Source organism: Mustela lutreola, chromosome 11 (genome assembly GCF_030435805.1).
Source record: "Mustela lutreola isolate mMusLut2 chromosome 11, mMusLut2.pri, whole genome shotgun sequence".
Classification (NCBI taxonomy): domain Eukaryota; kingdom Metazoa; phylum Chordata; class Mammalia; order Carnivora; family Mustelidae; genus Mustela; species Mustela lutreola.
Genome location: NC_081300.1, coordinates 35,093,899 through 35,117,918, shown reverse-complemented (window position 1 = coordinate 35,117,918; position 24,020 = coordinate 35,093,899). Strand labels below are relative to the sequence as shown.

General features: G+C 55.0%; 1 protein-coding gene across 50 annotated transcripts in view; it reads right to left on the bottom strand.

Moving 5' to 3' along the window:
• Window positions 1-24,020, bottom strand: part of CELF4 (CUGBP Elav-like family member 4) — a 287,772-nt gene that overhangs the window by 205,630 nt on the left and 58,122 nt on the right. For all 50 annotated transcript variants that reach the window (XM_059139818.1, XM_059139814.1, XM_059139864.1 and 47 more), the window contains exon 2: window positions 5,247-5,329. In XM_059139818.1, coding sequence (XP_058995801.1) covers window positions 5,247-5,329 — 83 coding nt within the window. The remainder of the gene's footprint in view (window positions 1-5,246; window positions 5,330-24,020) is intronic.

The following is a 24,020-nucleotide window of genomic DNA, read 5'->3' as shown; positions in this document are numbered from 1 at the left end:
GCTTGTCATCATTTGCCCTTTATAATTTATTCATCTTGTTCTTGCCTGCATCCTTTCTACTTATCATTCATCTTTACAGTTGTACATAAAATTGGATGGATCCTTCCATAGCACGGTTGTCAGGAGGGAGATGGGGCTCATCAGGAAGCCCCAGGAAAGCTGGAGCAGGTCCCGCTAGAGTCTTGGAGGGTGTCAAGGTGGAGACAGGGTGCACAGAGGGAGAAAGAGGGAGAGCCAGAGGGAGGGAGGCGGAGAGGGGAGAGCCAGAAGAGGCAAGTGAGAATGATAAATGAAGACAGGGTAGAAAACAAAAGGGGGAAAAGAGGAAGAGAAAAATGACCAGGAGGGAGAGAAAGGTGGAAGAAACAGGCATAGAGAAAAGGGAGAAAGAGAAAGAATGGAAGACAAGACGGGACTCAGGCAAACAGAGGAGGCATCCAGAGCCTGCGGGAGCCAGGGGGGGGGGTGTGCAGCTAGAAATCCAATTAAGGTTGTTTTGTTTTTTAATTTTCCATTTTAACATCTTTCCTGGTATATTCAAAGAAGGTAACACTGAATTTCCCTAGGAATGACTGGTCCTGAGTTGCGGGGACCTGCGTCTGGAGGTGTGATGGCAGTGATGTTACATGTCTAGTGGGCTGAACCCAAGGCTGGGGGTGGGAGACAGACAGAGAGCAGTGTGTTGGTTTGCTTTGTATTCTTGGGTTGCCAGAGTGAGAGCACAAAAGCCAATCTTTAACTAGTGAATTGGAACTTTAATGTTTACCAAGCAGATACAGCTCCCACTCTCCCCACGCCCTCCTCCCCTTGCCAGCTCACTCTCTTCTTCTCTTCCCTGTCCGCTCCTTCCTCTTGCTGTTTCCACAAGCCTCCTGCTAATCGAACCTAGCTTTTCCCCCTTAGCAGCCCTGGCGAAGAGCCCTTTCTGCTGTCAGAGGAGCAAAGTGCTGGCCACTACTGGCCATGTTGCCTGGTTTTCCTTATCCAGTCTCTCCCCAGAGGCCCTATGTTTCTAACTTTGGAAACAGATGGGGTCTTCCTGGAAGACAATTGCCTGCAAAGTCCCAAAGGCACAGGGGCTGAGACTAAGGAGCAGGGGCCTATTTTAAGGAACAGAATTCTTCCAAGAGGTCTCCTATGCATACTCAGGCCCCAGGGAACTCTCTGAGTGGACCCCTCTGGCCCAGCTCACAGCTCCTGACTTGTCATTCATGCCTTGTGTTCAAGGCTGATTCTCAGACCAGTGCGCTCATCTCAAACACCTGTCCTTTTCCTGACTCCCTATTCCCAGCCTACTCATATCCTGGACAAAACCTTGAGCTATTCCTATACCCCACAGTCATCTGGATCCCCCCAAAAGCAACTGGTAGTGCTAAAAAAGATAGGTGGGTGTCCTGGTGCTGTTCCTGGCTTGGCCATTTCTTAATTATGTGACTTTGGACAAATTGCTTAATCTAAGCCTGGGTTTCTACATGTGTGTAGGGTAATCCTGATAATTTCCTCTTAGGGTAGTTGTGAAGATAAAATGAGGTAAAGGAGGTAACATGCTTGCTTCCTGTCCATCAGATAGTAATGCTTAAATTAATAAATTTTAGTTGTTATTATCGAGCAACTGTCCACATTACCCATTTTATAATAGCCTGCTGCCTTGTAGTGTTGATATTTTTGTGCATGTGTGTGGCTTCTGTCTCTAACTTGATGGAAACCTCCGAGAGGGATAGGGATGAGTTTTTCTAAACATGTATTTGCCAGGATGCCTAGCACAGTGCCGAGGACACACTCAGGAAATGCATGTTGATGGATTGAGAAACTGTCCCATGTTGGCTGTACCCTACAAGTAGGGTAACAAATGTTGGATATGAAAGAGGGTGGGCTGAAGAGGGGTAGGGGGCCGGGAAAGAGCAATCAAGAGTGTGAGGAAGACATAGAGATGGAGAGTTTAGAAGAGTGGAATCACTCTGCCTAGATCCTGGCAGAAGATACTTCTTCAAAAGGACCCTGATGAGCTTTTGTGGTTTAATAATCTCATTTTAACCAAGTCATGCTGAACTCAAAAATAATAATCCATTTGTGACACTGGTCCAGGAATGTTTCCATCAGCCATCCCAGGAACTTTGGTTAGGGTGGTTCCCAGGGACAATGACCTCTGACTTGCAAGAATAGCCATTGTGGAATGGTTTCTGAGCTTCCACTCACCCCAAGAGAAATGTCAGTTTCCTTCTCAGTCCCTAAATGAAGGCCCATATTGAGGGGGCATCTCTATTTTTACCTCTGTTGTTTTGTTGTTGTTTTCGGTGATGGTGATGTATGTGTGTGTGTGTGTGTGTGTACAATGGTACTGTTCTCCTTGCTGCCGACAGGCAAGCCCTGGAACTTGCTGGGAAACAGGATGGGTTGCCTGCACTATTTTCTCCCCTCTTTTTCTTTTCAGTGAAAAAGTGGAGGGTTGGTTTTAATGGACTGATTTTAATGGATTTTGAAGTCTGGAAAAGTGCCTAAATTGCTGAGGTTACCAGTTTTCTAGGTGCTTTTTTCAATTGCTTTCTTCTTAGTCTGACACAGAGTGTGCTCACTGGGGCACCTAATGTGGTCAAGCCAAACAAGAAGAGGTCTCTCTCTGCGCCCCCGCAACCAAACAGGTGGCCAAGAGCACAGTCTCAGCTGATGGAAATACTCCTCATTTGGTTAGGGTGACAGCATTTTGCTTGGTCCTGTCCCTGCATTTGCTAGCATCATACTTTCTCTGATCTCAAAGGAGAGAACCACAATAATAACACCAATTCTGCTTTCTGGAATCCACTTTAAAGCATAATTTTATTTGGTCATTTTGTTTTTCATTTGTTTCCATGTGAATGTGGGTGGAGACCATAGGCCCTGGGAAGTTTGAGCTTCAATCTTGTCTTTTCTCTATGTCCCTCCACCCTGTTCCCTGCCCACCCACCCCCCAAGGCTGTGCCTTCCCTGAGAATTGTGATGAGGTCTTTGAGGCCACGAGTCTCCCTGTGAGGCCTTTGAAGAAAGAACAAGCATTCCAGGCACTGCACGGGGACTCCAGGCTATGTTTTAGCCCCACCATTGGCTTCTCCTCACCCCTCCCATCTCCCAACATACATTCACGTTTCTTTTTGTCCTTTCTCCCAAACTTGCCCAACTTGTCTTTGTGATTTCAGAAAAATGCCACTGGATCTCCCAGTATGAAGGATTAGCGCAGATTATGGGGAACAGTGTTAATTATCGGCGGAAGGGGGGCTGGCGCGTCGCTCCAATGTGCTCCTGATTTCCCCTGGGCCTTTCTGCCTGGTAATAAGCCTGCTTTAATCTGGCAGGCCCCTTGGTGAAATCAGCACCACGGACAGTGGTATTGATTGCTTCTGAGAAACCATCACAGCTGCTCAACCAAATTACCTTTGATATGTGACCTTTAATGTAATTACTGCAACATCAAAGTATTTCTATAAATTATTAAAGAACTAATACACTCCATCATTTAGCTCTTCTATTATATGTAAAATAAACAACCACAAGTTAATGTTAGATCCTGAACAATCCACACTTGCTACTGAAATTCTCCCAGTCCCCTTTCTCTCCCCCTTCAAAATCCTGAGTGTCTCCCTCCCACCTTCTCTTTCTCTTTCTCCATCTAATTCCCAGCTTTTAGCCATCACAAAACTCCCCGGCAATCTCTCTCAGGCTGATGAAGGGCCTCCCAAAACAATACGGTATTTTCTTCCATTTGGGTGGTTCTAAAATATCTATCACAATCTCCCCCAAAACAAAGTACTATAAACACTTTATTAATCAGCACAAACCTTTCTCAGAAGGCTTTGATTATCTTACAATATGGCTTTATGCTTCACACATAACATGGGGCGATGTGGAGCATATTTCTGCCATCTTACAGAGGGCACCCAGAAAGTAATTACTATAATATATGTGCGTGTAGCCGCGCCACTAAAAAACCAACTGGGGAATGGCCACCGTGCCAGAGCTGGGCTCCACACAAAAACCTGTGCGGTGCACGATTTCCATACATTTGCATCCGCGGGTATGTTATTAAGATGACTCAGCCCCGTGCTTTGCAATCACAAGTACCAAAATACAATACAAAGGCTGTCTTAATGGAAGGAAGGCCCTCCCCTCCCCTCAATGGGTAAAGAAGGATCTGTGATGCAAAGGAAAGCTGCCCCGACCCAGGGTTGCATTTTCTGTCTACCTGGTTAACCTTTCCCGCTGTGGGGCAGAAATGGAAACGTGTGTTTACATACGGGTTTGCTCGGTAAGAATGTAAACATGCATGTGTAAACACCGGTAAGCACACACACAGAATACACGTGCTCCCCTGCAGTGTCCATTGTATAAGCTTAACCACGGTATATTTGCAAATTCTTTAAATAATGCCCACCAACACTCACATCTTTCCATTTATCTTTAGATACTCGGTGAGCCGTATATCTACCCACCCCCCATCTCTCTGAACCCACAGGAGAGACCGCGCAGACCCTTGACCCGAGGAACACTTCTTATTTTATGGTGATGAACTAGCCGCGATAATAGCCATGGCTGATATCACACCCAGTTAGGGGGGCCATAAATAATTCTCTTCTCCCCCGCACAGAAGCTATAAACCAGGGCTGAGGCGCGATAGTTTATCAAAGACGAGGGCTGGCTCCTTAAATAAACCGCGGTGATCTCACTTGCGGCGCCGAGCCTGGGCGAGGAGGCGCCCCCTCCCGCCCCGGCCCCCACCCCCGCCCCAGGAACAGTCCGTGTCCGACGTCGATCCGCTGGCGCTCGGGCGGCCCCGCCACTGGGGGCCCCGTGGGGCCGGCGGAGCCTGCTCTGGGCTCCGGGGACCCAGGGCACTCTGCGTCCCCGCCCCGGCTGCCCGCGCGGGAAGTGCGCGGAGCAGGGACCAGACCGGAGGCGTCGGGAGGGCCAGGGGAGGAGCCGCGCCCCAGCTCCGCGGCCACGGCCGCGTTCGCCCCCCGCCCAGGATTCCGTCGGGCCTGGACGGCGGGCTGAGGAAGCCGCGGGGCAAGCTCGGAGACCGGCGCCCACGCTCCCTCGTCCCGGCCCTGCGCCTCCAGGCTTCTGGGGGCGCCGGGGGCGGCGCGCCAGCTCCGGAGCGGAGGCAGGCGCGCGCCCGGGGCCCGCGATCCCCCCCGCCGGCCGCGACGCAGCCCGGCCTCCTGAAGTCGCCCCCTGTCGGCGCATCGGTCGCTCGCGCCTCGGCGGGCGCCACTTACCCCGGGCAGAGTCTTCTGCTCGTGCAGCGCGCTCTGGGCCTTCAGCGCTGACTCACGCTCGCAGTAGGTGAGGAAAGCGCAGCCTAGGGAGAGAAGCAAGCGCCGAGAAGGGTCAGTGGGGCGCCCCCGGGCCGCCGACGCGCCCTCTCGCCCGCCCTCCAGTCTCGGCCCCTCCCCGCTCTGGGTCCCTCTCCCCACCTCTCTCTCTCCTGTGCACTCCACTAGAGCTTTCTTGCCTCTCCGTTTTCCTGTCTGTCTGCTTTTTGTCCCTCGCGTTGCTTTTCTGTTTTGCTCACTCGCCGAAGTCTCCCCACCCTGCATCTCCCCCCCCCCACGCCCCCGCCTCCTCTCCCCGCGGGTCCCTTCCTGGTCCCTGTGCCCTGTGCCTCGGCCTCTCCCTCCCTTCTTCTCTCTCTTCTTCACCCCCCTCCCCCGCTTGTTTTGCCTTAGCTCCACACCCAGTACCTCCTGGAAGGGACAGCTCCCAGCCCTCACCCCCCCCCCCCCCACTTCCAGTCACATTGCGCCTTGAACTCGTTCTGGCCCCTTCCGGAGTGCTGCTGGCTGCTCCATCAGGGATGATGGAAGGACCCTCGAGACCTGCCCCTACCAAATAAAGTCTCCATCTGTAGGGAGGACCCTAGGCCTGTCTGTACTAATAAAGTGAGTGGGGCTGTCCATGTGTCCCCTGCCACCCCATGTGCAGTGACATCTTCACACCCCTCCAGTTAGAGGGCTTCTTGGGCATATCCAGCCCACCAACGCTCAACAGGAGCTGAGGCCCACTCTTGCTCTGCCTCTAATTCCCTGGGCGACCCTGACAAATTCCGTCCCCTGTGCAGCCTTAGTCTCCTCGTGTGTGCATTGAGAGGGCTGACCCACTGGGCTCTGCGGTCACTCCAGTATAGTTTTCCCCTTAAGTGACTGATCGTGCCTCACCAGGGAATCTGTATTTTACAGAACAATGTACCTAACTCACAGGGTGACTCTTTCTGCTAGCCCTTCAGGCATGGTGACCAAGCAAAGAGCATGGTTGCTAGTAGGAGAGTCTTTCTGGCAGTTCCCGCAAACAGCCGGGTGTCAGGGGCCTCTTCCTCTGCCTGTAGACATGGCCGAGTATCGCTTCTGAGGCCTGTAAGACCTAGGCCGTAGGGGAAGTCAAAAAGCCACCTTTGGCCAACAGAAGGTTTTAGTCTCCTGGGGACCGTCACCTCAAGCTTTCGGAAGCACCCTGCAGCCGGTCCACCTCCCTTGTTTCCCAGGCTTCTTCCCCTCCACTGTCCCTCTTCCTTTGTTCTCACGATCTTCTCACCTGCTCTGCCTTCTTGGCCCATGCTCCAATCTTCAATCCCACCCTTCTTTCAAGAATCCGATCAAGTTCCCCTGATTCTGAGCAGCCCTTCCTGACCGCTCTGGTCCATCCCAAGACAACCTCACGTCCATCCCAAGCCACCCATTCTCTGGCCATTTGTTAACTACTTCCCAGGTGCCCGCTGTGTGCCAGGCTCTGTGGCCTAGGCCCTCTTCCGGTGAAGTCTGCAGGCTGGTGGAGCCTACACCAACTCTCGTGACCAGGCTTTCTCTGGCTTCTTGCTCTCCGGGGAACAGAGTGCTCCCAGCATCCTCTGCAGATCTTTTCTCCTCCACCACCTACTGCTGGGGCGGGGTGGGGGGGAGTGGGGGACACAACCCTTCCTTCTCTTCCAGTATAGACATTGGTCCTGGGGTGCCTGGGTGGCTCAGTCCTTAAGCATCTGCCTTCAGCTCAGATCATGATCCTAGAGTCCTGGGATCGAGCCACACATTGGGCTCCCTACTTGGCGGGAAGCCTGCTTCTCCCTCTCCCACTCCCCCTGCTTGTGTTCTCTCTCTTTCTGTGTCTCTCTCCGTCAAATAAATCAATAAAATCTTAAAAAAAAAAAAAAAAAAGAATTGGTCTGCCTCTCTTCCCCTTAGGAGAGGGAATGTATGATCCCCTATGGAAGGGAATGTATGATCGAAGGGGACAGAAAGGAGGAAGGAAGCAGGGAGAGATACCGCGGAGGCAGAAACTCTCAGCAACCTGTGGGCTCTGCGCCTTCCCCACCTCCAACTCTTGCCCCAGGCAGGGGGGACCTGTGAGTGCCAGGAAGTCTCCCCACCACTCTATCCCATCCCTCCCCATCCAGACCCCAGATCACCCTGCCTTCTCCCCCCTCCTCACTCCTCCCTCCCGGTCCTAGTCCTGGCAGACGGTTATTGATGGAGACACCAGGGGACTGAAATGAATAGCGGTCAGAGGCCCCCATGACGTCCTCCCTCGTGCCGCTGCCTGCCTCTCTGGGGGCCTCTTTCCTCCCGCCCCTTTCCTGGCCTTGTCCTCTGCCTGTGTCTGCCTGCACCTGGGAGGCAGCCACTGTCTTGCTGCAGGCAGGCAAGCCAGCTAGGGACAAGGTCAGGGGCAGGTGTGGAGAGGGAGGAGAAGGAGGAATGGGAAGAAGAAGAAGGTGGCAGGAGGAGGAGGGAACGGGGAGAAGAAAGGAGAAGTAGGAGGAGGTTAGAGGAAGGCCAGGAAGGGGGAGTAGGAGGAAGAAGGGGAGAAAATGGCCCCCCTGTTGTGGCCCTGGATGACGGATAACGGTCCCAGGAAAAGAGAAAGAATCTGTTGCTTTTTTCCAGCTTCCAGGAATTTCTGCCAGTGTTTCTGAGACCTCACAGCCGCTGTGAACCAGAATCTTTGAGGGAACCCCCAGGCCCCATGTGACGGTCCCTGACATCTCCTCCCCTTGACCTCACCTCCTTCGGTTCTCCTCTTGCCTACTACCCTCTTGCCTCCTTCCTATTTCTCAGCTCTGCTAGACACACTGTGCCTTCGGACTTCTGCACTGATTCGCCCCGCTCTCTGCGGCCTGGCTCCTTCACTGCCCCCAGGTTTCCGCTTGAATGTGACCTAGTGATGCCCCTTCTGACCTCCTTTCACCCCTCCCCCAGCACACACTTCCTCTCCGACCTCTGTCCTGTTTTCTCTTCAGTTTGGCACCCCACTGAGCTGTTAACCTTACAGGTTGGTTCCTTGATTGGCAGTTGCCCCGCCCTCCGAGGGAGGTCAGGGACTTGCTTCTGTCCCTTTCCAGCTTGGTTCTCCATGCCCCCAACAGGAGATCCCGGGAGGTGGGATCTCAATACATATTGGTCAAGAGCCCGCAATCCTGCCTGGCAACTTGTGCGGGACCAATGCGGGGGGGGGGGGGGGGCGGTGCCCTCATCTATAAAAGGGGAGAGCCATCCCCCTCAGAGGTTGGTGGGGAGACCTACTAGTCAGCTGGTAGTCAACAACCTCTGCAGAGCATGGCCTAAACAGAAACTCGCTCTCGTGGGCATGAGATCAGCAGGAGTCCCTCTGCACGTCTGCCAGGCAGACCAGCCTTACAGAGGTGCTGGCTGGGGGAGATCCCTGGGCCCTGCTTAAGTGCCAGTCCGGTGCCATGGCTCAACTCAATACATCTCACTAGGGTTCTTAAAAAAAAAAAAAGGCAGATATAGCTAAACAGCTATTAACTGCTGACCACATTGTGCGCAAAGGGACTGTATTTGCTCCCTCGTGGAGGGTAGAGCCCTGGGGGACCAGCAGCCTGGCTGGGAGGCAGGGTCTTGCCCAGCAGGGTGGGCCTGAGGTGGAGACTCAGGTGGGACTCAGGGTGGCCAGGCCTCACTTGCTTGCACTTGCTGGCCTCTCATATGTAGGGCGGGGGCTTGGGGCACACAGAAGCCCACTGGGAAATGCTAGTCTTAACTTCCTGGTGTTCACTGCCACTCCTCAAGGGAGTTGTGGAGTTGGGGAGGAGGCTTCCAGCTGCAAGGATGTGGAAGGGACCCTCAGCTCAGGGCTCACCAACGCTGCCCTGCTCCGCCCTCTGGGACATAATGAGCTGACCTGTCCCCAGACCAGAGATGCAGCTGTGAGGCTGCTTAGGAATTCACAGTCTATTCAGGAAATGGGATTGTCCCCCGGAGCAGCTGCTACTGAGCCAGCAGGGCCGGGGAGAGGAGGCTAGGCCAGGCTCTGCACCTTGGGGAGGTCTGAGAAGGGAGCCCCTTTCCCTGAGGAAGGGGCTGGTGGCCCAGCATACCCTCCCCGGCCTAGCCCTACAAGTGGACTCTTCCCCTGTGCTCACAGAAAGAAGAGGAGTCCACTGTGGCCTTTTGGAAAAGCAGAACAATTGAAAGGCACCGAGAGGTTTCTCAGCGCAGAGACGGTTTTATGTTTCAACTGGGGAATACTCTATAGCCGTTAAAATGCTGAAATGGTCCTCGATGTACGAGCATGGGAAGCCACAGTCAGCGGCGAAAAGCAGAGTTGTGAAACAGAATACACCGCATACACGCAGTGACAACACAGTCCATTAGTTCCATGTGCACCTGAATCTGTATTTACACCATGGCACAAAGTCTAGAAGGTATCTCACCAAGCTGGAAACAGGGAGTCTGTGAGAAGGTGGGGCGTATCACCCATAACATTAACTTTTTTCGGTTTGATCGACGCAATTAGACACCATGTATCCCAGTTAGACTCATGTATCACTTGCACAATTAATTTTAAAGAAAAAAAAAAGCTACGCCAAAGAAGATAGGATGACAGGGGAGGTGGTGCGAGTGGGTGAGCCAGACTCATAGTCCCTTATGAGGGGACAGTCAAAGATCACTGGACATCAGCTTCCTGGCAAATTCTTCGTGAGGGAAATTATCACATGAGGGTCCACCTGTGTCCTGGTCTCAAAGCTTCCAGGAACTGAGTTAGATTCCCATCAACCAGCAAGCGATGCTGAGGCGGGATCTGAGGTGGGGAGTACAGAAATGACTCTCCTTGGCGCTAGGATCTCACAGCTCTGGCTCCTGTTTTTCCTGTCCCATCGTCCTGGAGGGGGGGTCCCCCAGCACCAGCCCCTCCCACAAGTCTCCCATCCCTCTGGAATCATGGACCTGAGCAGAACAGAACTGCAGCCCAGCAGAGCAGGGATGGACTTTGGAAATCATGAGGGTGTGGGAATGGGTGCAAAGAGATGTCACACGTTGAGACAAGTGCCATGACAATGCTACCGGCAGCAGCTGTAACCCGGGGTTCCCTGCACGAGGCAGCCCCCACCCTCCTGCCTCTCTTCTGAGGCTCTCACTTCTACCATGTGCCCTGAACACTGGCCTAGACCTGCGCTCACTGGTCCTCATGCTCGACGGTTAACCTCTTCCCACTCATCCTTCGTATTTACTTGTCCTTCCCATCTGTTCCTTGGCTTGTGTCTCTGAAGAGACTATCCACTGTGCGAAGGCTAAGGGCTTCGAAATGGAGGACTGAGCTTCTGGCTCAGGCACCTGAGGGCTGGGAGACCTAGAGAGCCATGGGGGTGGGGGAAGGCGAGCCACCTGGCCTGCAGAGAGATTGGGAAGGCCTCGGGCAGAAAAGGAGGGGGAGGGGGTAGAAAGGTGTTGCCAGGAGTGGTTGAGCAGGAGCCCAGGAGCCTTGGGGAGGCAGGCAGAGCTGGGAGGGTGGCGCTGTGCTGAGGTGCAGGGGGCCCGCAGACACTCCCCTCCAGCTGGGCCAGGGGGCACCACTGGTTCCCAAGAAGGTGGGTGGGTGCCCTCTCCCACGTGGGGGTAAAACACAGCCCTGCAGAATTAATTGTGAGAGATGGCAGTAATTTACAAAGCCCCCGTGTGCAGGGATAAAAGGCCCTTGTCATTGTGAAGCGAAGGAAGTACAATTTCCTGCCCAACTCCAAGCAGGGCCTAAGCCTGGGGTGTAATCATCATCACAGAAGGGAAGGCTCCCGATGTGCACCCCCCCCCCCCCCAGCCAAGCCTTGGCTTCCCACTAATTGAATTACCGAATTAGCTGGAGGAAGGTGGCCCTAGGATAGGGAGATCTGGACTTTAATAAAACATCAGATCCTTCGGGGCCTGCACTTGGCTGGCCTGGAGGAAGTGAGAGGAAGCCAGAGCCTGGGAATGGGGTGGGGAAGGAAAGCAAGCCAGACCAATGGGTCAAGCCAGGGGCTCCCCGTTCAGTGCGGTCCTCTTAGGCTGTCCAGGAAGACCCCCTTCCCACCCCAAATCTCCACCCGTAGACCTGCCTAGTTCCTGAAATCCCATTCTCAGAGCACCCCCCCTCAGTGGTTCTCACCGAGTCTGCACCTGAAAATCACCTGGAGAATCTTAAAAAACAGACACAGGCCCTGCCGCAGAGAAATGAAGGCAGAATCTCTGGGGGCGGATGGAGAAGGAGGGAGAGAGGGAACATCCGCCAGCCTCCCAGAAAAGAGGGTCATGGGTGTTCTGAGGCCAAATCCGCCCCCTTCTCCCTGCCCCAATCCAGTTCCCCTCCCCCATGGTCTGGGTGGGCAAGGGTTACCTCTCTGGTGCTTTCTGGAGCCAAACACCCCTTCCTTCCTTCTTATGCATGTGGGAGACAGAGCTGCAGAGCTGTTCCTCACCTACACATTCTCCCTCTGGGAATATCTTCCCACCTGGGTGCTCGTCCCGGGTCTGTACCTCCTTTAAGACCCACCGCTTTGGGTCTCTGGGTCTGTGCAGCCAAGGACCCCCACAGTCTCACCTCACCTTCTTCTGGTTCCTGCCCCAAGGGTGAGCCTTGTCTGCTCACTTGAGAATGGGCCCTTGGGGCTCAGCAGAGCCTGGTGACTGGCAGGAGAAAGAAACCAGGAGACTGTCAACTGTCTCTGCCTCTCTTTCCCAGCCCAGTCCCCAGCTGATCCTCCTGCCTTCTTTCCAGGACCTGTCCTGGCTGTGCTGGAGCTTCCAGTTCTTTCTACCTGGATCTTCCTCCTTTCTGCCCCTTCCCCAGAGGACTCCTCTGTGCTGGTCTTGCAACAGCTCCTGTGGCTCTCCTCTCTCCACAGCAGAGGGACAGTGAACCCACCCGTGGACATGACTCTGACTTCCTCTTGCGTCTCCATCTCCGTGGGGTAAAGCCAAGCCTGAGCATCCTTTCCCCTTCAGCCTCTGCCTTGCCTCTCTCCTCTGGAGCCCACATGTCCTTCTAGGAGTGATGGAGCCTCCCCTCTCCCACCAAGATTTCCCTGACTGCACCAACCCCAGCATCTCTTCAGGCCCTTATGGATGACCCCTCTCAATTGGCAGTTAGGACACACATATTCGTCTACCTTGCATTTATGTGTGTTTTGCCCACATTGAAATCTGCTGCTGTAGGAACTGTCAACTCCAGGGTCCTCTCCTCTTCCCAGTGACAGACATCATTGAATAAAGTGGTGGTTAAACTCCGCTCTGCCCCTGCCTGGGTGGCGGCGATCTGAGACGCTGGGGAGAGATGGTTGGCTGCGGGGAGAACAGGGTGTGTGGAGAGGGTCTGGGACGGCTGCCTTTCGGCTCAGGCCCCTGAGGGCGGCAGGAGCCATCCATCTTCCTGGGAGGAGGCCTGGCAGGTGGGGTGACAGGGCTGCCGGCAGGCGGGGGAGATGGATGGCGCCCTCAGCCAGCGCATTAGGGCTGCGGACCTTCCCCCTGTTCAGGGCCTTCCAGGGTGGAAGCTCTACCCTTGGTCCTCATCCTGCTCTGGGGCTCAGCACTGCCTTCCTGCTCCCACTGTCCTTAAACAGGACCCTCCAGAGGAGAGCATGGCGGCCTGTTCAAGCGCTTCTCAGAGATAGTGGTTGCACGATGTGGGAAAGTTGATTTGGCTCACTGTGACCCTAAGTGTGTCTCCTACTTCTTCCAGGTCTCCTGTCCTTTGTGGCCACAAGACAGAGATGGACATAGAGCTGGGAGATAGAGATGTCCCCAGACTTACACTAGGAGCCCCCGGGGAATGGGACCAGCCTTCTCTTTCTCTGCCTGCGGGACACAGGGCAGGGTCCAGGAAGCTCAGACCTGGCTCTGGACCTCAGGGGAGGAAAAGAGCGGTGTGCAGGCCTTTGCCAGGCGTCTCTCCTGCTAGTTGCTCTTGTTTACACCCTCAGCACTGGAGAATGACATGTCTGGTGTCAGCTGCAACATCTTTATGGCACTGTGAAAAGGGACAAAAACTGGGCATGACATATTGATGGCCTCTCTCTCTCTCAACGAAGAGCTCTTGGTGGTGGGGCTGGGCCCAGGGAAGGTGTCAGCCTTTCTGAGGCTCAGCCCAGGGACGAAGGACCCCCACCCCTTGCTCTGTTGACCCGTGTGCTGGCTTTGTTCCCATGGCCAAAGGGCTGCCTGTGCCTCGTCTCTAGGCCAAAATTTCCTTCTGGTCCCTATGAAAGCACTTAGCGCTCCCTTTCATTCCCGTCTTTATGGGGGGTGGGGCTTCACTGGACACGGTGCTGTTGCTCCCATGAGCTCAGCCTTCTTTTTTTTTTTTTTTTTTTTAACATTTATTTATTTATTTATTTGACACAGAGAGAGAGAGAGAGATCACAAGTAGGCAGAGAGGAAGGGAAGCAGGGCTCCCTGCTGAGCAGAGAGCCCAATGTGGGACTCGATCCCAGGACCCTGAGATCATGACCTGAGCCGAAGGCAGCAGCTTAACCCACTGAGCCACCCAGGTGCCCCGAGCTCAGTCTTCTTGCACCTTGGAGCAGGCCACAGCATGTTATCGTGGCTTGCAGAGACCTGAAGCCCCCTGATGGCTGTTTGGGGCTCAGTTCCTGTTGTCCCCTCCAGCAGCCCTGGGCAGTATCTGGGCCCTGGGGGGCCTCATGGGAGATGTCTTCCCTCCACACCCTCACCCCATGGCTTGCACTTGGAATGAAAGGCTCTGGGGTGACCTTACTCTCTTCCTGCAAGGACCCAAATGGAGTGAGCTGGGCTCTCAAGGGCTTCCCTGGGCCACAACTACCTGGGCTCCCTCTACCCCTAGAGCCTCTTCCAATGTCAAAGTCAGGTCATGGACTCCTCCACAGAGGGCTCTATTTGAGCGTCCAGGTTGGATCTGAAATGCACGTGGGGCACTTGTTACTCACACGGATGCCAGGATAAGCACTAAGGCACAGACCCTGAACCGTGTTCCCTTCTAATTAACCTGGTTGGGGAGTTTAGATCTTCCTGTTTTGAATTATCTCAGAACAGGGAGCACCTGCCGAGAAGCCGGGCGTGACTCAGTGGGAAGGGACTGTGAGCTTTCTGAGTGCCACAGTGGAACGGGCTCTCAGGGGCCCCCTTGGCCTGACCCAGCCCCTCACTGAACTGTGGGAGCTGGGCCACAGGCAGGGCCTCTAAGAAAACGGGGCCATCTCAGCTGCTCTGGGAGGGAAACCATATTCCCGTCTCAGAGCACTTCTGCCCTCTGTGTTCCCATCTCCACTGCCGGCCTGCAGCTGCCTCTGCCTCTTCTCCTGTCTTGCTGCAACAGCAGCGCTGGGCTGGGTGACCTCAGCCATGCTACTCTTCCCTGCCCTGGTGCGCTGAACCCTCGGCATGTGGGAAGAACATGGTGCAGGACCCGAGCCCCTTGGTGGCCCCCAGTGCTTGCCAGGTCGTGTGTCTCAGGCCGGCAGAGGAGGCTCAGCCATGCTTGTAGACTTGCACAGAATTCCCTCTGTTGGAGCATCACGTGGTGGTTGCCCAGCTAAACTAAGGTGGGGGTCATTTCCCCAATAGAATCCCCTTCCCCATGTAGGTGGAAATGTTGGGGAATCCCTCCTTGGTATGCTCCCGAAGCCCCAGGCCGCCTCCCTGAAACTGTCCACGGCATATCCGCAGACACAGCTCTCTACCCCATGATGTCCTTGTATCGTGGGGGACTGGCCTCTCTTGACTCCTTTCTCCGGCGAAAGGAGAGATCACACCCTCAAGGCAGGGGACTGTGGAGTCCCTCTGTCCCTCTTCTCAGTCACACTGAACCACACTTCTCCCTAACACATAGCCAGTCTGCGCCTTTGCTCTGGCTCCTCTCGGACCTGAGCTGCCCTCCCGGCTTGCAGGGATGGGGTGTGGGGGTCCTCTACCAGCTCCTACCACCTCTGCAACCCTCCCCAGATTCCCAGGACTCCCCGATTCTCCTTCCAATGAGTTCTTCTACGCCCAAGTGTCTAAAATATAACCATGAGGATTTGGCTGAACAGAGTTTTCTGTGGAAACTGTATCTCCCTGCAAGACCACAGCTCACAGAGCTGGGTCTGTCCTGTCCATCCTCGAACCAGCCCCGGAATGGTAGCTTCACAGAGCGATTGAGCTGCAGAGAATCAGAAGGGAGGGCACGCCAGCTCCACTTTGATTGTGCTCGAGCACGCAGGACCTGCCAGGTGAGGTGAATTAATCTCGCCTCCCTCTCCTGGCTCCTTCCTAACAGCCCCTAATTCACTTAAAGGACCAAAAAAAAAAAAAAAAAAAAAAAAAAAAAAAAAAAAAGGAGAAGAAGAGGAAGAAGAAGCAGCACACCAACCAAGAAATTCCAACCTCAGCATCCAAGACAGGCTATTTTGAAAAGACCAATAGCCAGGAGTCCCATAGTACAGGATCAATGTTTGGAAAATGTGATTTTCTTTTTAAAAGCAGAAAAACAATCTCACACAGTCCTGGCAGGCCGTGGTCCAGCTCTCGGCAGAGGGTGTCTTTCTCTCATGATCTCAGCCACTTAAGCCACTCTTCTGGCTGGGCATTGGGCTTCACCCAACATCAATAAGATAAGTTCAATCGCAGGCAGTTAGCAACATTTAACCTGAGGGCTGCGGCAAAGGAGTAGTTAGCAAATGTGGCGGGGATGCTGGCCTCCGTGAGTTAATCCCTCAAGCTCCCTGAGCCCTGGCAGACGTAGCCATCACACTATAGGAGGGACGGAGGCTTGAGCCAGTCCGCTGGCCCGAGTCCTGGGAAGGGATGGAGACACTCACCCTTCATTCATCAATGACCTTGGGAGTGCCCAAGCTGGGTGAGAGGCAATTGGCAAATGGGGAGGGTGACCTCTGAGAGGGAAGGACAGAGCATGGCATTCTGCTTGATTTCCTCTGTTTCTAGAGACTTACCCACATCCCAAAGAGCCACCAAGAAAGAGGACCGAGCTATGTAAGGCGTTGTTGACTGGTACATCAGACTCAAAGCATGTGACTGGGATGGGTCGTACTATCATCTGTGGTGGGAGGGAAAGATGACTCATTCATTTACCGGTTCCGCAACTATTTATTGAGGGCCCACCATTTGCTAGATGGTAAAAGACATAAAGGAACCTCTAGGTGAAAAACTTGCAAGGCTAGGTGCTACATGTGCCAGGAGCACACCAGCCAAGCCAAGGTTTTTGCCGGGCTCATGCTGACAGCAAACACTGATGATTGGTTATCTGCCGGGTGTGGGTCTAAGTGCTTCACATGTATCAAATTGTTTAATACAATAACTCTATGCAATAGTACAATAATCATCCCCACTTTACAGGTAAGGAAATAGAGGCTCTCGAAGACAAAAGATTTGCCCTGGGCCTTTGGCCAAGTTCCTGGTAGAACTGGGCTGCCAGAAGCAACAGGCCCCCTGCAGAGTCTGTGACCTTAACTCTGGGTTCTGCCACTTCCTGGAGGAGGATGCTGGGCTCTGCTCAGGGCAGGGACAAATCAGGGCAGGGACTCCCCCACTCCACCCCACCTCCTTCCTTCGTTTCTTCTTCTGTCTCGTGGCCGGAATCCCATATTCTCTCTTGTCCTTCTATTTCATTCCCATTCTTGACTACTCTAGGATACGCCATTTTTTTCCACCCCTAAACAAGGTAACACCGGACCCCGTGGTTTCTGTCACCTGCCAGCCTCCACCTCTAGGAAATCCATTTAACTCCCACGACCTGGTTGTTTCCATCAGCAGGACCCCTGGGAAAGGGCTCCAGTCTCTGAGAGAGGTGGGCCTGGCTTCAACGGCGGTCTCTGCCTTGTTCTGGAAGCCCCGGCTAGTTTGGGTAGTTCACGTAGTCCCACTGCAACCCCTGGGCCTCGGGTTCCTTAGCCAGTGACCTGCCAGGGTCATGGGCATCCAGCCGTGTGCCTGGCAGATCACTAGCAGGGGAGGGATTACTCCAGCCGCCCTCACCGGGAGCAGCAGCGGTGACATGGCACTAAAGATGCCGCTTGGCATCTACACTGTCCAGTTTGTCTGACGCTCTCTGCTTCCCGTGTGGGGCACCTGCACGCTCCATCGTAACCTCCCCACGCCAGTGCGTACTCCCAGGACTGGGAGCACCTCTATGTTTCCTGCTTCCTAGCTGGCCAGACCCTGGGGGCTCGCAGTGCCTGAAGGTGTGCACAGTGAGTCTAGGATGTGAGTGTGTTTTGTTTACCTCATGTATCTAATATGCTAATGACAGGAGGCAGTAATGAGCTGGCAGGGACCTGAGTGACAAAGAGCTGGCTTCCTGCTTCTCTAAAGACTCATCTTAGTGTCAGTTGTTTCTTTTGTGAGACGAATTGCTAAGGCCTGGAAATGTGGGCTGCAGAGGAGGGCTGGGAAGAGAAAAGTGTGTGTGGGGGGTGTGGTCTCAGGCAAGAGCAGTGCAGGTCAGTGGGTGTGCCCTGGGATGGGCAGCCCCGGAAGGGTGGATGTGGAATCCTATGCCCCCTTGGGGAGGCTAAGGATGTGAATCAAACAGGTCTGTGTTAGTCACTTACTAACTCTGGAGAGACCCCGTAAGCGCCCAGGTGGCAGCGCCGGGCCCCATCTGCTCTGGGTCCTTGTGGCCCTGCTCCTGGCCCAGGGCCCGGCATGGTTCCAGGAAGGAGAGGGTGAGGGATGGACACCCTCTGGAGTGAGAAGTCCTACTGAAGGCGATTTCTTGATGGGTAAAACAGCCTCCAGCCAGTCACCAGATCTCTCTGGACTTTAGTTTCCTCTTTTTGTGAAATGGATTCGATACCCCTGCCCATGAGTCTGGGTCCCCCGCACCCAGTGGAGTCCTGGCACAAAGTGGGTCCTGGCATACGTTCATCAGTGAATGGGTGAGTGGAACAGGAGAGAGGGAAGAAGTGTTCTCTGCTCTTTAACAGAGAAGGAAATAGATGTGTCTGTAGATCAAGGTGAAGTGATCATCCTCAGCGCACCCCTGGTCAGTGGAGGAACTGGATCCCCCATTCCTGCCCAGCCTCCTGGGTTGAGGGAAGAGAAAAGTCTCTGAGAGATCAGAGGGCCCACAAGCAGATGCTGGGTGGTCAGCACAGAAAGCCCTAGATGAAATGTGTAGGAAGCAGAGTAAATTAGCAGATGGAGGTGCGTGTCTAAGGCTTTGCACCAAATGGAGGGAGCTGGGACGGATTAGTTTGAGCTCGTGGGGCTCAGTCCATCCGGGATCCCCGCCCCTGCCTGGAAGGATGTGAGCAGTGACCAAGGCTAAGGGGAGGGGGGCAGAGGTGGAAGATCTCATGTGTCCTAGATGTGTGTGTGTGTTTCTAATCCCTGTTCTCACTGCTTTCAAGGGTCTGAGGGTGGAAAGGAGTGGGAGATCCAGTTGACTTGGTGAGCTGTGCCAGGGAGGGCCAACCTGAGGCCTGACCTTACCACTTCCATGTTGGGTCTGACTCCCACAGCTGGTCAAGGCTCAGTCTTTGCAGCCCCAGGTTTTATCCTTCCTCTCAGCTTCCTAGAAATTTATATTAGACCTCTGCTTTGTCTTGGCTGTACAGACTGTACCCCATGGCCAAGAAGGCCAGCTGGGGGAGCTGAGGCCTAGAAGGGGAGAGCCCGGGCAGTGGGGGTAATAAAAGAGGTGGCTACCAGCCCTCCTCCCTGGCGTTTCTACTCCCAGGCAGAGGTGGCCCTCATCTGTGTCTTGAGTACAGAGGCTTGACACACTCTGTGAACGGGGGGGCACCAGCGATGTGGGTTGCGGCCGAGAGGCTGGGCTAGTTGAGACCAGAGCTTCTGGGACCGGACTGAGAGGGTGGTAGGAGTGGCAGCAATGTAGATGGTAAGAGACCCTGGGCGCAAAGGCCCCCACTATACAGAAGTGGAAAAAGATACTGGGCTGGAAGTTGCCATTTGGACCAGAGGCCAGGACAGTATGCTTCTGGCAAGCCCCTGGCCTTCTGGGGCCCTTGGCTTCCTTGTCTGCAGAATCCTGACCTGAGCAAAAGTTTGGCTCTGGCAAAATTCTGGGACATGAAAATGGGAAGGAAGATTCAGAGTTCTGGATTTTAATCCCGATTCTGCTTGTTTTTGAAGGTCTAGGTGGGACAAGGTCAGACAGTACCCCCACCTGCCTCACCCCTGCCACCATAGCCCATGGTAGACCTCTGAGGCCTCCTGCCCTCAATTCTTTCACTCGATGTCCATGGGCACCTGCTCCTTCCCACTTCTGGCCTGAGGAGGGAGGGAAGGATAGGAAAGGGAGATGGGCAGCCAGACCCCAGTGGTACCCAGCCTGGGGAAGGACTAGGGAGGGAGGGACATGGAGGAGGCCTCACCAAGTGAGATGTGCCCCCAGAGACCATGCTCCTGACGGTGGAGGCCTGGGGAAGCCTGGGACAGAATGAGTGATGAGGGGACCCCTTATGGAGGCGGGGAGTGCCCCCAGGAGCCTTGACAGAGATAGAAAGGAAGAAGCGGGGACTTATTCTCAGAGGTTGGAGTGAGCTGGCTACATGTGGGGAACCAGGCAGGGCAGCAGACATTCGCAATCAGATGGTGTGCTCCTTAGAAATGCACCCCAGTGTCACCCAGTAAGGGGCTAGCCCACCCTCCCCCTCTCCCCTTCCCCCTTCCCCATCTCCTGCAGAGGTGCGGGGCTCAGTGGGCAGCAGCGTCCCTCAGTGAGGGCTCCCACCCTAGTTTCAGAGTGGCCCAGGCTGCCTCTGCCTCCCATGACGGGTCCCTCTGTGAACCCCGTGCCACCTCACTGCCTGCTTTCGTCTGCGGGTCTATATATAGTGATCTCGAGGCACACTCTGGAATTGGATTTGATGTAGCCCTCTGGACTCGAGCTAACTTTTGGGGAGTAGTTTTCTTGGGAGCCTGCCAGTCCAATTCCTCCCCCATGAACACTAATTACTGCACAGACCTTCTCCATGAAATCAGCGCTGAAGCCATTCCCATCCAGGCGGCTCTCCAAGACGAAATTTTTCTACTGGGAACCGACAGCCGCAAATAAACCTACCATCTACTTAGCAACGGAGAGCAAGAGCAGGCAGGAGGTGGGGAGGGAGGGGGGACGCGGGGAGAGTGGGAGGGAGGGAGGGGGAGGAGAAGAGGGCTCGCTGCTTCCCTTCCTTCTGTTCTTTATTTCACAGAAAGGGTGTAATCAGCGCTCTCTGGAAAAGGTGGTACAGCGTGTCTCATAAGACAATGCAGTGGCCCAGGAGGAGGGCCAGGCCACTTGCAAGGCCAGTACCTGTTCCTGGCTGCTTGAGCTTGGTCAGAGCCCCCACGGCCCCGCTAGATCCTGCTGGGTGCCTGTGGCAGCCCCCTGGCCTCTCCAGGTTTTATTCCGTGCTTCTGCCCCCTAACCTCCCCACCACCCCAGGGGCCCGGCCCATGCCTGGGCACTCCGTCTTGACTCACTGCGGATGGCCTCCTTCCAGCTCTCTGCCTGGCCGGCTCCCACTCATCTGCCACGGCCTAGACAACAGCCCACCCCACCTCTGCCAGGCAGTACCTCCTGACCCCTCTAGTCCCTCCATTCTGAATTCCAAAGGCCTGAGCCAGGCACCCGGCAATGGGGTCTGCTCTGCCCCCCTGCCCTCTTGGAGCCTGCATATCAGCTACCAAGGAAGGAGTGAGCTCTGGACTGAACAGGAGCTTAGTAGCACCAGTCCCGTTGGGCCTGCGAGGTAGAGGCCCTCTCCCCTCCTTGCCCCGGGGATGAGCCTGAAGCTCGGATTGCTCAGGCAGGACACTCATGGCTGTTCACAGCCTCAGAAGAAGCAAGGTGGGATTGAAATCCCTGGGTCCATGTCCAAAGGCCAGACCCTGGGATAGTTTTGGGAGTTTTGCCTGCTTCCGCCCACCCTGGGCCTCAAAGGTCAGCCAGGGGCTGAGCACTCAGCTCCTGTTCCAGGAGCCTTTGAAACCAAAAGACAAAAGAATTTCCCCTGGAGGCTTCTCAAGGCCCAGGGCAGGCCCCCTGAGCTCTGATGACCATTGGCCACTTGCCAGGAGCAGGCGCTTCAGCCAACAAAGCCAGAGAGGTTCTCGGAGCTGCTGAGGTCATGACACTCTGTACCAACCTTGCCCAGTTGGTGGAAGAGCTGTGCCCTCCCTTGGCAGAGCCCCCCCCACCCCTGCGTCGTGTCTGGCTGTGTGTGCCTAGCCACTGGAGCCGGGGATCCTGCAAAAAAGCTGCCTCTCCCAAGTCCTGTCATTTCTATCTAGTGCCACTTCTGCCACCAAGGCTTGGGGAAGCCTTCCCCCACTCTGGGCCTCGGTGTCTCCACTCATCAAATGGCTGTGATGATTCCTGTCCCAGCTTCCCTGCTGGGGGACACCGCACAGCAGAAAGGCCCCAGTGCTGCTCTGGTGTCGGTTGTCTCGCTGACAACCGTGGGCTTTTGGGGACTAAATGGGGGTGACTGTCCCACGGTCCCTGTCTCATGCCCATTTGGGACTCTCCTGGCCTGGACCGCCCCCATGCAGGGTGGATGAGTGAGGCCAGAGCTCAGCTTTCTTGTCCAGTGAGAAGCATCCAGACTCCGAGAGAACCCAGTGGGTCTAGGAGAGTGGATTCCCTGGGCAAGGAGGGGAGAGGATCCCCGGAAGAGCTCTTTCTTAAAAGAGAAATCGAGAAAATGGGTTATGCCCAGGGACAAGCTACCTTCGTTTTGGGGCTGCCTGCAGCCTTAGTTGTAAGGAGGGGAGGGGGGCTGGGTGAGCTGATCTGTGTGGCCTCTCCTGTTTCAAGGCCATGGGGTGGGGGCGGTGGGCAGTGCCTCGGAACAGGGCTAGCACCTCATGGCTCTCTCACCTTTGAGCTACGGGGTTTGGGGCAGGTTTCTTAGCCCCTTTGTCCTGTAGTTCAGGGGCTCTTTTTGTTTTGGGTGTGTTTTGAAATGTGGCGAGCCCCAGGAGGTGAGACCAGAGTGCTGCCTGGACCAGTAGAGGGCATGCGTGTCTGCAGAGTAAGTCCTGGCTCAGCACTGGCGGGCAGAGAGGCTTCCTCCAGGGGACCGGCCGGGCCAAGTGGAGCTGGTCATGGCAGGCTGGGGAGACAGGGCCTTGGGGGGGGTCCCCGGTCAGGGCCTGGAGGGAGGAGCTTCTTCAGCTCAGCGGAGGGCAGGACCCGTCCCCAGCTTCCATGTGAGTGGTTTTGGGGGCTCAGACACTTGGGCCTGGTGCCCTGGCCAGCTGGGCCTCAGCATCAGGAAAACAGTCTGGAATCTGCACACCATTCCTCTCGATGGCTCTCACATTTGCTAGTTTTGCTTCCCCTCTTAGGTTCCTCCTTATTTTTCCTTAGAAAAACTTTATCCTTCCTTCAGCAGAGCTCACCTGAAGCACACACCCATCATGAGGGCTGTCATGTGGGGAACGGGGCAGTGAGTACCCCTGCTTTGGCTGGAGCTTAGGCACCGTGGGCTTTTGGGGACTAAATGGGGGTGACTGTGGGAGCTAGGCCCCTCCTGAGTAAGTAAGCACCCTCTTCCTAGGGAAGCACCCCAAGAAGCATCCTTGGCAACAAAGAGGGCCCTGGTAGCAGGTGGAGAGCAGGTCCGTTAGGGAGGCAGGCTTTGGCCTCAGAAAGACCTAGGTTCCTATCTCTCTACCACTTGCTGGCTGTGTGATCTCAGGTGAGTTCCTGAACCTCTCTAAGCCCCACTTTCCAAACTGTACAAGAGAACTGATGCAAGCCTGGTGACCCGTGTGGAACTCCCAGGGCAGTGCCAGCCTCCACATGTGTCCCTTCTGTGAGGTTCTTGAGCAAAGGTGTCTTGTGTCTGAAACCTCTCCTCTCCAGGGGACATCAGGGCAGTGGCCTTGGCCCCATCGGCAGGTGGTCCCTCCCAGGCTGCTATGCCTCTCAAAGCCTCAGCCCCTCTGTGTCTCCCCCTCCCCTCCCCTCTCCACCCTCCCTGTTCTTTTGGTGTTCTCTGTTCCTTCTCTCAGGCGGGGGATGAGCAGAAAAACAAATCAAAGTTGCCTGCTTGTCCTGGAGCCTGCGACGCTCCCACGGAAGGATCCCTTGCTTCCCATTACCCACCCCAATAACTCTTGTATATGGAGTGTGAAATAATTAGCAGTAGCAAAAATAATTTAGGAAACAAGAAGAAACTAATTGTATAAGCTTGTTTGGGGAAAACACAACCGACCAAAAAACCCACTGTGTAGAAAGGTTTAGACAGATAGACCTTGGCGGTCAAGGCCACACCTGGATCACCTGGCAGGGTCTCTTGAAAGGCCCTCTCTCAGGACGAGCTTCCTCCACCCCGACCTCCAGGAGGGGTCCACGGCTGCCAGAGCCATGGGCCCCCTCATGGGCTCACGACTCACTTGCCAAAACACCTCTGCACCCTCATCTCAAGCCATCTCAAGGAGACAGGCGAGCGGGGTGGGGCGGGGGGTGTTAAGTAGGGAAGGAGGTCCAGACACCTGGAATAGTGTGAGGCCCCAGAATGTGACCTTCCTGAGCTTGACCTGGGTCTGGGTAGCAAGCCCTGTACCCTGCAGGCCAGGAAGGTTCTTCTGTCTCCTACTGCTTGCCTTTGCCACTCAGACTCCCTGGCCCCAGCAGACACCCACTACCCATCAGAGAGCAGCAGCGCGTTGAGAACATGGCACTTCCCCAGGAGGTGGGGAAAACATCCGGGGCCTGGTGCTTTACGGCCCTTCTAACTCTGACAAGCCCGCTACCTCCTCGAGCACTTTTGCGACTTCTAAGCTCTCCCCTCTCCT